Source organism: Ascaphus truei, chromosome 2 (genome assembly GCF_040206685.1).
Source record: "Ascaphus truei isolate aAscTru1 chromosome 2, aAscTru1.hap1, whole genome shotgun sequence".
Lineage (NCBI taxonomy): Eukaryota > Metazoa > Chordata > Amphibia > Anura > Ascaphidae > Ascaphus > Ascaphus truei.
The window spans coordinates 81,606,271-81,620,549 of record NC_134484.1 but is presented as its reverse complement, the minus strand read 5'-3'; the positions used below and the strand labels follow the sequence as shown (position 1 = coordinate 81,620,549).

General features: G+C 39.6%; 1 protein-coding gene across 7 annotated transcripts in view; it reads left to right on the top strand.

Annotated features, from left to right (window-relative positions):
* The window catches only part of RALYL (RALY RNA binding protein like), a 675,637-nt gene that overhangs the window by 659,743 nt on the left and 1,615 nt on the right, over positions 1-14,279 (top strand). For 6 of the 7 annotated variants that reach the window (XM_075583013.1, XM_075583012.1, XM_075583019.1 and 3 more), the window contains 2 exons: positions 6,348-6,514; positions 7,395-7,450. The exons of the other annotated variant lie outside the window; for it this stretch is intronic. In XM_075583013.1, the coding sequence (XP_075439128.1) occupies positions 6,348-6,514; positions 7,395-7,436 (209 nt within the window). In that variant the 3' untranslated portion in view covers positions 7,437-7,450. The remainder of the gene's footprint in view (positions 1-6,347; positions 6,515-7,394; positions 7,451-14,279) is intronic. 7 annotated transcript variants of the gene reach the window in all.

Genomic DNA, 14,279 nt, shown 5'->3' with positions numbered 1-14,279 from the left:
TCTCCTGTCCCAAACCCATTCACATCTCTCCCTCCCCCTTCACATCTCCCCCCCGTTCACATCTCTCCTGTCCCACCCCACCCCCCCATTCACATCTCTCCCTCCCACTTCACATCTCCCCCCCCCCCCCCGTTCACATCTCCCCCCCCCCCCCGTTCACATCTCTCTCTCCTGTCCCACCCCCCCCCGTTCACATCTCTCCCTCCCCCTTCACATCTCTCCTTCCCCCCCCGTTCACATCGCTACTGTCCCTCCCCCCCCCCATTCACATCTCTCCTGTTCCCCCCCCCCCCCATTCACATCTCTCCGGTCGTCCGTCCCCCCATTCACATCTCTCCGGTCCCCCCCCCACCATTCACATCTCTTTCCACACCTCCACACACCCCCTCCCCCCCCCCCCATTCACATCTCTTCGGTCGTTGTTGTCCCCCCGTTCACAACTCTCCGGTCCGGCCCCCACCCCGTTCACAAGTCCTTGGTCCCATCTCTCCGCCTATCCTGCCTCTCTTCTACCATTGGTCAGAGCAGGGACTTTTGACCCTGCTCTGAGCCCGAAAGTATTGCTGTATTGTCTCCCCAAGCACAAGGCTTGGGACAGCGTGAGCGTGAACGAGAGGATTCCCATTCACAGAGGTAAGCGCGCCAAGCGCATAGTGCGGTCAGTGCCAGAGGTGACTCAGCCTAACCCTTCATATGCTAGTAACAAATCTCTAGCTGCTACCAAAGGGTTGGTGTGATAAATCTGACTCTATAAATAAACTTAACATCTATTGGATTGCATTGTGCAGTAGATGTTTAGTGTGTTTACAGAGTCAGATTCATCACACTAACCTTGTGGTGTAGCAGCTAGAGAATTGCTACTAGCATATGAAGGGTCATGGGTTCAATTCCTGCATGGTATAGTATAATTTATACATTATTATTTTATATAATAATTTATAAATGATAAAATAATAATTTATAAATAAAAATAATATTTTATAAATTATACCATGCAGGAATTGAACCCATGACCGTTCATATGCTAGTAGCATGAATATGACTATAAATACACTTAACATCTATAAACAATGTTATAAAAATGTTATCTCCAAGGTTTTTTTGTTTTTTTTAAATGTTGATAAATTGGGAGCCACACTCAGACCGCGTTATAAGCGGATCCACGTTGTAGCGGATCGCGCTATAACGGGGTTGAGCTGTATATACTAGTGAGCTACATCACAGTAATCACTGATTTGCGCAATTTGTGCTGATATTTTGGGAACGCCTAACACAGGTGTGCAAACTGGTAGCACAAAGTATTGCTGGGACATACTGTATGTGATATCTGTACAAATATGTGCATGTATGTGACGTGATTGATGAATAAGATTTTATAAACATATACCTTCCGTTTCGGCAATACAGTATGTCGAATACAATGGTAATGTGCTGTTCCTAATCTGAATAGGATTAACATATCAATTGCTATGATATAAACTAGGTTTTTCTCTATTTGGACTTGTTATTTTCACTTTTGTGAACATTTCTTACAAGGTACTGACTATTTTATTAATTTGCACCTTTTTGGAATATGTTCAATACAGCAAGTAAAGTAAGTGGTTACTGAAATAATATAAATATTGGATTAGGAGAATCCACTTTAGGTGAAATGTATATAACACCTAATGTGCACCCTGAATCCATATGTACTGCACCGACACACTTTATTCGAGCAAATACCCAGTATGTACCTGGCAGATACCTGGAATGCGCCGCTCCTCACCTCTGACAAGCCCCGTTGCGTTTGCCTTCCCAGCCTGGGTTCATGCCTGGCTGACGGGAGGCTGATCTGTTAAATGATAATGATTAGGATTTAATAGGCTGCAATGCTTCGCGTGTCTACCAGATGGCATAAATTCATGAATTGTAATGCAGTATATATATATATACTGTGCAGTATTGCAGCCAGCAGGAATAAAATGCTTCAATCCCTGCCTGGAAAATACCTCAATGCACTCGGGCAGAAAACAGTCACAAACCTCAATACACCCGGGTATACCCGAATCCGTGGGACTAGCCGAGCTCGAATAAAGTGTGTCGCCAGTGTATGTAAGCTATTTTGGCTTCTTTTACAGTTGGCAAAATGTTGCAAATCCTATGAGATGTATAAAACAGACCTTGTAAACACCGTCCAAGCTATAGGGGAAAAAAGATTAACTCCTGAATAAGTTCTAAGCACGGCAATTTCCAAAGAATCTTATATTAAAATGTCTCATGCTGAATCGCTTCTCTGCAGGAGATACTCTGCATGCATTGCAAAGCAATTCTCTGAAGCTTTTCGAAGCATTCAAAAGGCAAGGTTAGAAAGGCCTCTATCTGTTTCTGTACAGTGGCGCCGCTGGCATCATTGAATTATTTATGTCAGCCACACACGTTTAGAAGTGCATATTTCAAATATCCATTTCAAGAAAATATGAAAAATGCACAGTAATTGTGTACCGGTAACTGATGATCAGCTGCTGTCTTTATTTGTGCTTATAGATTCTTCCCATTACATCATTGCATCAGATCGGTAAATCTCCATTATAATTTAGAAGGTAAATCGATCATAGCAAACATGTTGATATCCGTGCATCTTACTTGTATATGAAATAAAAGTAGAATATAGCCTTAGGGTAGGCACAATACAGTTTATGCTTTTGTTCCAGAATAGCATCTACAAGGGCACAATGAAGCTCTTTTTCCTTTTAAAAAAATAGAAAGTTGAAGCTGGGCAATAAATAAATGAATACTTGCAGAAACGGTGAGGAAATAAACATTTGCTCATGGATGCCAGGAAGACAATTTAGTTCTCGGTGCTTTCTTTGAATTCTCATAGTATGTTATATTTCAAGTTCATCGCCATCCATTATGGTTACTGATGAACATAATGACACTAATAAAAATGTATGTGGGGAATTAAGTCTTGTACAGCCATACAAATAAATGGACAGAATATCCCGATGCAGACAGGCTGACTTTACAAACTATTAGTGCAAGCACTTTTACAAATATCATCAAGTGAAGGGGATTGCAGGTACTGTGCAGAAGTGCTTGTGACATTTACTAAATATGTCAGTGATTTAACTCCCTTGTCATATTTTTACAATGAACAATAGCTTCATGCAGCAACAACACCCCCCCCCTGCCCAAAGAGGCACAACTCGTGTACTTTGCAGTCACTCTATATGGCACTCCATTGCTTGGATGATGGCTGTTCCCATCTCCATTGGGATCCCTTAGCAGGGTTCCCTCTTGTATGAGGACTTACACCCTATCACCCTGACAGAATTTCTAGGGGGTACGAACCTCCTCAGTTCTAAGGTGATACTCTAAGGCCCTTACTAAGGAACCTGCCCATCCCCTCTTGGTAGGCATTAGGGCCATATTGAGGGTCCTATTCTTTAGGAGTGACCCTTCCCTAAACTGAAAAATAACAGAGATCCTACTACAAACAAATATAGCTACAGACAAACAGAACATTCACTATATATAACGAGATCCGCCATCTTGGTCTCCTCCTGGGATCTGAGCTAGAAAGTTCCATCCCCACTATATATATCTACTGTATATAGATAGAGAGCCATCTATCGATATAGATATATATATCTATCTATATCTTTCTATCTCTATATATCTCGTGTGTGTGTGTGTGTGTGTGTGTGTATCTATCTATCTATATATAGATATATAGATATATATATATATACAGTGTTCGACAAACCTATACATTTGCTCGCCCCGGGCGAGTGGATTTAACCCCCGGGCGAGTAAATATTGTCCCAAGCAGCACACGTTTGGTACTAGGTGGCGAGTAGATTTTTTGGTGATTTGTCAACCACTGTGTGTGTGTGTGTGTGTGTGTGTGTGTGTGTGTGTGTGTGTGTATATATATATATATATATATATATATATATATATATATATATATACACACAAAAAGATGCTGGGTGCACACAAACATTAAACTATAAACTAACGAATAGAAAATGAAAAATATACTTAACAGAAGTCAAGGTGCTCGCAGATTGACAGGGAACACCAGCCAGTCCGGTAGATACGCAAAAAACGGGAAGTCCGCAGCACACTTAGTAGAAAAATGGTAATTTAATATTAATAAATCATCAGGCAATCAACATGCTCCAGAGCAACGTATGTTTCAGACAATAAGGTCCTTTCTCAAGCTCTGATCTGTCAATGAAGCAGGGACAGAATATAAAGGAGGAACACACACAAAGGGCGCCAAAACTGTTGTTATCCAAACAGAAACAGCTGTGTAATCTGTGCTGTTTATCAGAAAACAACTGCTGAGCATGCGCAGTAGCTATAAACCTACTGTAAGGATCCGTGAGTCCGCTACCCTCGGCGCGTTCCCTCCTTACCTCGGCCCGCGATTGGATGCTCCGCTTCCCCCGCCTCCTGCGGCGCATCACCTGGGCCATCTATCAGCTGTCGGACTACGGGTGCGCGCGCATCACGTGCGGAAGTTTATACCAAGCCCTCTTGTCCCAGCCATTTTTGAGTGTTAATATTCCGAGTATCCTTTGATTTCTGTAGCAAGTTTTAGCACACATCCCCAGCAGTGCAAAATATTCGTAACACTTTCCTGTTTGATATTTGTTGACAATATTCAACAGTAGAACAGGCACCTATACCGACGGGGACAGGCAGACCAGCGGGCACCACGATGCAGGAAGAAAGTTTCTGAGGCCGGACTGTGCTGCATACAAAAACCTTTATTGAAAAATGGTTAAAAAGAGGAGGGGAGGCATACCCCTGCACCTCTAACGCGTTTCACCCTGCAATTGGGCTTTTTCAAAGAGTAGCATACTCGTGTCTGGTGAGCTCTGATATACCGGATGTAGACCGGACGTGACGTCACCCAGCCAATGGACTGTAAGTATGCTGCGAACAGCATGATGGGAAACTGAGTCCCTGGCTGGAGGGCGCTCGCGCGGCATACAGGGGCATCAGTGTCATGCGCAGTAGAAATCGAAGGGATTAAAAACAAAGTAAATTCATCTTGCGGTCCACATATAGCTATACTAACAATAGATGTTACTTAATCAATTTAATATATGTCTTAAACGGCTGGTGACATATATATGTATGTGGTAGTATATAAAAAAGATTATTCAATTGGCTATATTTTTAACTATGGATAGCAACTAATAATAATAATTTTAAGTTTAAAAACAAGTAATAGCAAGGGGTAATTGTTATTTCCAAAAAGCATGAATCATAATATTCAAATAAATTCATAACCAAATAGTCAGTACATATATGTGGAAAGCTCAAATAATTCCTAATCAATACAAAAATAGAAAATCTTGATATTACTAACACCAACATAATTCATAGTTAAAGTTGAAACATGAAGGGCAACATTTGTTGTGCAATTCTCGATCATTGAGAGAATGATTGATATTAATAATGATTTTTACATCAACACCAATATGAGTATTAGAGACCTAAATGGATAATGTGTTCTCAAATAGTGGGAAAAAATGGAAGGGGGGGGGGAGAGGGGGGGGGAGGGGGAAGGGGGGAAATATTCAATATTTCCAGCAGTTTGAGCTGCAAACTGTAACAATTGATAGTGTAACTTAGCAACTACAATGTATTCTTATATTACTAAGGTACCATAACAATACATTGTAGTTGCTCAGCTACACTGACTGAAGTATTGATTCAAACAGAAAGGCAGCCATTTAGTGAACCCTGGAAGCAGGATCTTTGCTGACCAATCACAGGAGAACGAATCAATCAGCAGCTTAGGGAATTCGTTTTCAATAAGGTTACTCAAAGGCTGCATATATTTAAAAAAAAAAAAAAAAAAAAAAAAAAACAATTTACTTTTTTATTTTTTTTATTATTTAAAGTACTGTTTGGGTTGCCTCTTTAAGTCATAGATCATTATGTCGCATTACCTAAATCAGTAACCGATATTATTTTCCCTGAGTTTAACACACATTCACAAAGCTAATTCTATGCAAAAACAAAAGCCATTAGGTTATTGTAGAACAACTCATTTGCTTAAGTAAGAATGTACAATTATACATTGTCACATGCTTTACATATAAAAAAAGGGGGGGGGGGCAATGTTGCTGCTTTAACTTCGGTTATCACGTTAAGTCACTTAATGGAGCTCTGTAGATCTGTCCCTTAAAATCTATTCAACATTAACCATCATAAACAAACTATTATTTTAGTAGAATGTATTCATAATTTACGCAAAGACTATTACATTACCCTACTAAACAAATATTTATCACACTGAGAAAAACAAAGCAAAATCTCTTTGAACACAATTGATTGTCTTACAGGAGGTCAAAAAAAGCTAATTGAAGATCACACCGATTTGGTTCTGGAAGAATGTAAATCAGAAACTGCTGATAACTCCATTGGAGAACATGCTGACGGAGGACCAGATGGGGAAGAGATGACTGATGGTATAGAGGAAGATTTTGATGAAGATGGTAGCAATGAGCTGGTGAGAAAATCCAATAATCTTGCAGTGTGCTGGTAACTAAAAACAGATGACTTTTTCAACCTGCATATGCGCAATGCAGGTAGTGAATACAGGGCTACAACAGTGTCACATACTTTGGCACCCAATTTTGCATTAGCGATGCAAATCAAAGACTGTAATAAATAGTCCACTATGTATTTTCATTTTCAGATCATACTTCGGATTATAAATGGTGACACTGTAGTCTAATAATTTGGTGAAATTAGACAAAAGCCTAAAAGACGATGACAAAATTAAAGGAATAGTTTAAACCTAGAAAACAATTGTCTTCTATTCAACGCCTGTTTTTCTTTTAAAATAATATTAATGGTAAATGCAAATTGCCTAACATTGCTGTCTTACATCTCATGCGATGCGTAATGGTTGCTCTGTGCTTCAATTTTACAGACTATTTTGTAAAATGTAGTTGGAGAACTGTCCCTGCAATATATTGATATTCGCAAATAATTACTTTATAATCACTATATGATGCTTTCTGTTCTTAAAAAAAATAAAAATATATATATATAATGCCAGAACTCTGTTCATATGAGTTCCCTATGTAGACCCCAATGTATTGACTTGTTTTTATACTTAAAACCTGAAATATGTGTATGCTGCAAAGAGCCTGCTATTCAAGGGGTCATTCTATACTGTCAAAATCGACCGTTCGGGTCGTTTGCAGCTGGAAATTCACATTGACTTCGGTATGACTTTTCAACCGAAAACAGACGTTTTGGACAATACAGAAAAAGATTGTTGAAGTTTATCTGTCTTCTACAAATTAATATTACATTTGTACTTTTTTTTATTTTTTATTAAAGTATATGTCGTGGTTTGAATATTTGTTTTTTGTCTTTAGATGGAGAATCATGTGTCAGACATAGAAGACACTAGTAACTGAATTCAACTTCTGTGGTAAGTCACAATAAAGCTACGGCTTACAGACAGACATTGTGTCCATTTCAAAGCTTGCGATTCAACCAAAGCAGGAAGTGCCAAAACCTTAACATATATGTTTATACTATATATTATATAATCTAGAGTATAATATAGGCAACAATATAAATATATAATTTCTTTCAAATTTGTAAATTGCGTAAAAATGTCATAAATATAAAATGGTATTTAACGCCTTACTGGATTTTTTTCAACAATATTTATAAATTGTCTTTACTAATGGTCATTGTGTAATAATTAAACTATACAATATATACTGTGTGTGTGTGAGTAGCTTATGAGCTCTATACAGCTGTTGCTTTTGACCATCATGACCCTGTGTCAGATGTGCCCGGACCATGGTGATGATTAGACACCCTGGATATATACAGTAGTATATTCGTGACATCCCCTAAACAGCCCTATGGGACTCGCCTAGACTCTGTATGTAATTTCAGCACTTCAATTATTTTGTCTCGTTTAATGGATGGGCCCCTAGAGGTGCCTTTATATTACTTTGCTTATTCTTGGTGCGACCTGTACCTACATTATTTAAATGTAACATTCTGCTTTAGAATGTATGCAATGTTTCTCCCCCCATGGATCACAATGAACTCCTGCTAAATGTCAAACTACTTTAGTGATGCAATCAAAAAGGTGAATTTCTTTTTGAGATACAGTACATTGAACTTTTATATTTGTATTAATCATGAATTTCCATTGTTAGCCCTTGCGTGCTGTGGAGCCAATTTGTGTTGACATCCGTGTCCCTTGTTTCTGTTTCCTGGGAGTCACCCATCTTTTTCACCTTCATGGCAGCTTGTTACACTGGTATAAATAACCCTTGATCTATGTGATCATATTTCTGCCCTCTTTAATTATCTGGATTTTATACTCTGTATCGGCTCACAGTATAAAAGTAAAAATATATTATTAACTTTCCACTCTGTATAGTTTCTGTTCCTTTTTTTTTTTCCCCCATACCTTTTACTTAACATCTTTTCCTTTGCAGAAATGTCACCTTTCTTTACGGTGGTTGCTGTTAGAGATCTGCAAACCTTTTGCATAAGGTCTCAAATCATGCACAATGTCCCCTTTTTGTGTTTCGAAAAAAAACCACTGCTGAGTCAAAGTCCACGAGCGATTTTCCACGCATTAAATCAATGTGCATTGCAATTTCATCTAATATGCTAATTTGTCTACGTTGGCTTAATGCTGATAATATAAATAAGGCGGACACACCTTGTTTCGCTTACAGCCTGGTGATATTTCTCTGATACAGTAACTTACTGTTTTCGTGACATTAGTATGCCATTTGATGCTTGGCAAAACGTCTCTAAGGAAATGTAATTTGGTAAAAAAGGCGTGACATTTTTCACATGCACTTTGGATGCTGTGCATTTCTTGCTGCCGTAACAACCGACCAAAGGTCTGCTGTTCACTATTTGCCATTGAATCCTGACAAAGGTCCCAAAGAGGACTGAAATATTGATGTGGATGGAATCATTTGTTTTCTGCTTATGAGACCAGAGAGAGGGTTTGTTTCTTTGTGTATATTCATACAAAGTCTTCGACCTGTGCTGAAGCAGGAATATCCTGTAAACCTGACCTCTTGGTAGTTCTCGAGGACTGGAGTTGGCCACCCCCTGCGCGTGATGATTAAGCGCATACAAGTGTTTTCTTCCTTTCTTTTGACCTTTCTCTATACTTTTTTCACAATTGCGTTTAAAGTGCAACTACAACACAAATTTAACAAATCTCCTCTGCACTTTTTTTTGTCCAATATTGCTCCTTTTTAATTAACATACCAGCAACATCTAGTTCACCTTTTTATTGAATGCATATGGAAAAAGGCAGGCAAAATACTGAAACAGTTTTGCTATTTTATTGCAATAGCATTGTAATTTCACTTATACATTAAGAAATGGTCCATATTTTAAAAATGTAAATTAAATAAATTGGAATAAACAAGTGTACCAACCATCTAACATCTTTGATTATATACACACACACACAATCACACCCATATCACACACATGACAGGAACCAAAAAAAGTGTATAGTAATGCACCTAAATCAACCCTAATTAAAAGGAAATATGATATTTATATCAATCTAACCATAAATGCAATATATTAGATGTAAATTTACATATGCTATCAATTGACTAGACAGAAAATATATTAGTAAACGTGTAAACTGTGCTGCTACTGTGCTAATAGCCATATATCTTTAAAAAAAAAAACGATTAAAAATAATGTATACTATAAAAAAATTAAAGTCCAAAAAACTATATAAAACGTCCGGTGTCACTAGAACCCCAATGGGTTAACCGTGATTCTTGGGATACTGGCAGCCTTCTTCCTGGGTTCAACAACCTCCCTCTAAGTAACCTGAATACAAAAACAATGAAGAAAAAGCAACCGATCCTAGTGTGATACCAGTGGATAAAATGTAATACTTTTGGACAATAACAATTTAAAACTCATAAACCGCTGTGAATTTTGAGCATTGTATGAGTAAACTCGTGCCCCAACATGCTTTACAGGACGTCACTCTGCCCAATCTGCTGTGGGATATTCTCCTCCAGAACTCCTCTGCTGGTGTCGCTCCTAAGGAAATCCTCCGGCAACCCACAATTGTACAGGAGAGTTCCTGATCTTAGAGTTCCCAATGCTTATGGGCAGATTGCAGCCTCCTTCTCCGGCGTTGTACAGTAATTCACACAGCTACTTGCAACACGTGACCCTATGCGTTTCCTCAGTCTAAGCTGACTTCATCAGGGGTCGGTTTCTGTCTGCACTTGTGTGCCTTATAAAGTGCCAGAATCCAATCAACCGAGACCTTACTGATTCTTGACTATAAATATACATTTATGTCCCTAATCGTGAACTTCATTTAAAGATTGAAATACAGAGAATTCAATATAGAAAATACGATGTATACAATCAAGACCATAATCCATTAATACTACAGTACTCTAAATTGGATAATAATTAGTTTATACAAAACATGTAAAAAATGTGGAGAAACACCCTCTATAATGTTTGACTTGTTAGAGGACAGCAAAGATTGTAATGCTCTGTTTTTAATTGTTACCAGTATGTATGTTGATCTTTATTTGTATAGTGCCATCCATGTACAAAGCACTTCACAGCAGTAGCAGATGCAACAACATGTGAAACATAATCGGGAATAAGCGTATTACAGTAAAGATTAGGAAAGGAAGACCTTGCCCGTACAATCTGATGGAAATTAGATAAACAGGCATTTGCAGCAACGATAATGTTTTACAGATGTAATAGAACATCAAAATAACCATTACAATTTTTTTTTTAATGTTTTTCTTCGATTTTAATAAAATATTTTCTGTATGCTACTAAATTAGTTTTTTTTTTTTTTTTTCCTCCCCTTAATCAATCCTCTGCATATTCTGGATGACAGATTGGTACTGCTTGGGAGCATGTAGCTTTCCATGGGTTTTTTCTAAAGAGTATATAAAAATGACCGTTCAATATACAATTTATTACATACTGTATAGTCAGATATTATAGAAAATAATTCTATTACTGTAGTCATTGGGGGTTTAAGACATGATTCAGTACACATTCCTGAGCCATAGAAGTACATGATTGGTTTTATAATGGAAATTAATGGTAGATGAAGCTAACATGCAGCAGGGACACACAGTATTTTTTGTTTGGAAATATAGGTTGGTAAGACAGCTTGCAACAAACATTGGCCCAGATCTACAAAAGGGAGCTAAGCTTTATTAGGGGGACTGAGGCATGTTAAAACATAGCACCCTTCTGTGGATCTAGGCTATTGTGGACAGTGTTGCTGCACAGAAGAAAACCTTAACAAGCCAAAGGAAAACAGGAAGCCGCACAGTCTGGTACAGGACCTACAGTATATCCTAAAGAGAACTGATAATGAAGAATAATATTGCTGTCTATCAACACTTTCTAAATCATTTTAATATGAAACAGTAGAACTGGGCTGAGGGCTAGTGATTTACATCAAACTAACAGGCTCCCAATAGACGAGCAGAAGCAGGAAAGGTTGGGGGCACTATCCAATATATTTAAAATGTGCAGCTGACCTCATATCCCCAAAGCAAGTTTACACCTTTCACCTAATTTAATAGAAACATATAGGCAACATTTCCAGAGAAAAGGGCAGCAAAACAATTTGTGAAACATATAAAATGCTGATAGTCAAGAGTAAATGTAGTACAGCAGGGCCCCGCTTTTCGGCGCTCCGCCGATACGGCGGCACCGAGAAGGGGGCCGCCATGTTGAATCCTAAATTACACGTGCAGAATCGGCGGTTGCGCCCGGCGCGCATACACTGAACGGGCAGGTGCGCCCGGCGCGCATACGCATAACGGGCGGGAGTGCGCGTGCGCATGCGCATAATGGGCGGTTGCACGTGCAGCCCAGGTCGCGCATGCGCATAACGGCGAAAATGCCGGTTTGCCCATGCGCAGAACTGAAAATCTCCGGATCCGCTTTACGGCGATTTTCACTATACGGCGGGCCCCTGGAACGGAACCCGCTGTATACCCGGGGCCCTCCTGTATAGTGTATATACATAATCTATACAGGTAATAGTTGTCATGTCTGGTATTGGAAGTAAGGGGTTAATAACCTGAACTATAACCATCTACCCATTGCATAGGGCAGGGTGTGCAAATGTTTTCGTCTGCGCCCCCCTGCCTGCTCCATCCCACCTGCTTTCTCCCTAACCCCCCCCCCTCCGTCCCCCTTACCTTTTCTCCTTTTCTGATGTCACGTCCGCGACGTCATGTGACCCCGCTGTCATTTTTCACTGCGTTTCCATGGCGACGCGGCACCAGAAGCCACCAGAAGGCAGGTAAGAGAGTATATAGAGGTCTTGTGCGCTCCCCCGGCATTTAATTTAAATGTTGTGGGGAAGAGCACGCAACCTCTAAGCGCTGTGCCCCCTCCAGAAATTATCCCCCCCCCCCCATTTGTATTCCTCTGCCATAGAGCACTACTTAAATAAACAGTAAAGCATACAAGGTGTTCATCCCTCCAACCTCTCCCCCAGGGAGCTACCTAATTAATGGCCTGATGGCCTACATTCAACCATGGAATCAACGTAGACTGGGAGTTGAAACACTTCCTTATGGGATAACCAGACGGAGAGTTTCTGGGGGTGTATATCTGAGTACATCTCATGCATTATTCTACCTATTATAGTTCAATATATAAACTGGATTTCAATTCTACATGTTTTCCCCATGAGTCATGAATTATAATGTATAATTGCATTTTTCTATAGTTGGTACCCTCTGTGCCTTCCATATATTAGTTTTCAAAATTGTATTGTCATTCTCCATAGAACTACAATGTTATGATTCAATGATTCTTCAAACCCTTATTCATTTTTAATGTATATGGTATATATTGATATCATAGATGCTGCAATTCACTGGTTGTGATTTTAATTTATATGTTATTTTGTATTTTTACTTGTCACTTTTACTAATGTTGTTGAATAATCACATACACTGCAGTCTGTACAGGATCCTCCCAACATCAATTACACAACTAACTGATTGCCATTGCCTGCAACAATTAAGTGTTGACCAATCAGGATAAGAATCCATGTATATATTTGACACCAGTGTAAGAGACCATTACTCTTTGATAAAGTTCCACACGGGAACGAAACGCGTCAGAGTGATCTCTGTGATGCGCAGCATTCTAGTTCAATAAAGCTGATTTTAACTATTCACGTTTGCGGTTGAGTTCCTGTTGCAGTGACCGCCTACACACTACAAAAAATCTACATTCAACCAGAGCCATCCATATCTCCTGATGATTCAACCTTTATCTTTTTATCCTTAATTGTACACATTTTAAGCTATGGTGGGTGAAAAAGGCGTCAAGAAACTTCCACGGTATAGCGTATAGCAAATAAAAGATCACTTGTGAGCACGTTGGCATGTATTAGACAGGTCTGCAACCCTGCCTTTCACCATTATCACCTAGCATACAGGGCTTCCAGTGCAGCAAGGGATTCTGGGAAATGACATGCAACCCATGTCATGTTGCATGTCATTTCCCAGAATCCCTTGCTGCAGCGGGAGCACTGTATGCTAGGAGATAATGGTGAAAGGCAGGGTTGCAGACCTGTCTAAGACATGTGAATGTGCTCACAAGTGATCTTTTATTTGCTATACAGTATACATAATTGGATACGGTAAATAGGGCTTCGGCTCTTCTGTTTTTGTGGAAAAAAACACCTGAAGCACACTTTTCAGAGTTTATTCAATAAGGCCATAATTTTTATACGCGAAGACAAAGCTTGGTACTTTTTGGTTCTTCTAAATCCAGACTGCAACTGTATAATACTTCCACTTATCTTGGGAAACTGCTGAGTATTTAAGACACTGCTCTTTTGTTTCACACCGAAAGTATTATCCCCCCCAAAAACGCAACTTTGCTTAAAGCAGCAATCTTCCCCCATACATTTACTTCTAAGGCCAGATTCATAGAACTCCCTAAAGTTACTTAAAGCATGATGTTAACCTAAGGCTGGGGCCATGGTGCCTTCGCCCCCGCGGAGGCTGTGAAGTGAAGCGGGTGCTTTCCCTGGCCATGGGGGACGTTCCTAGGGGCGTCGCGGAGCTGGTTCGCCATCATTGGGCGAACCGCTCACTTGACCGGCCTGTCGCGCCAAGAAATCAGTTTAAACTGATTTCTTGCGCAACGCGCGCCCCCTCCCGCTTCCGCACGCTGCATGGATGCGATCACTGCCTTAAGGCAATCTGATCGCT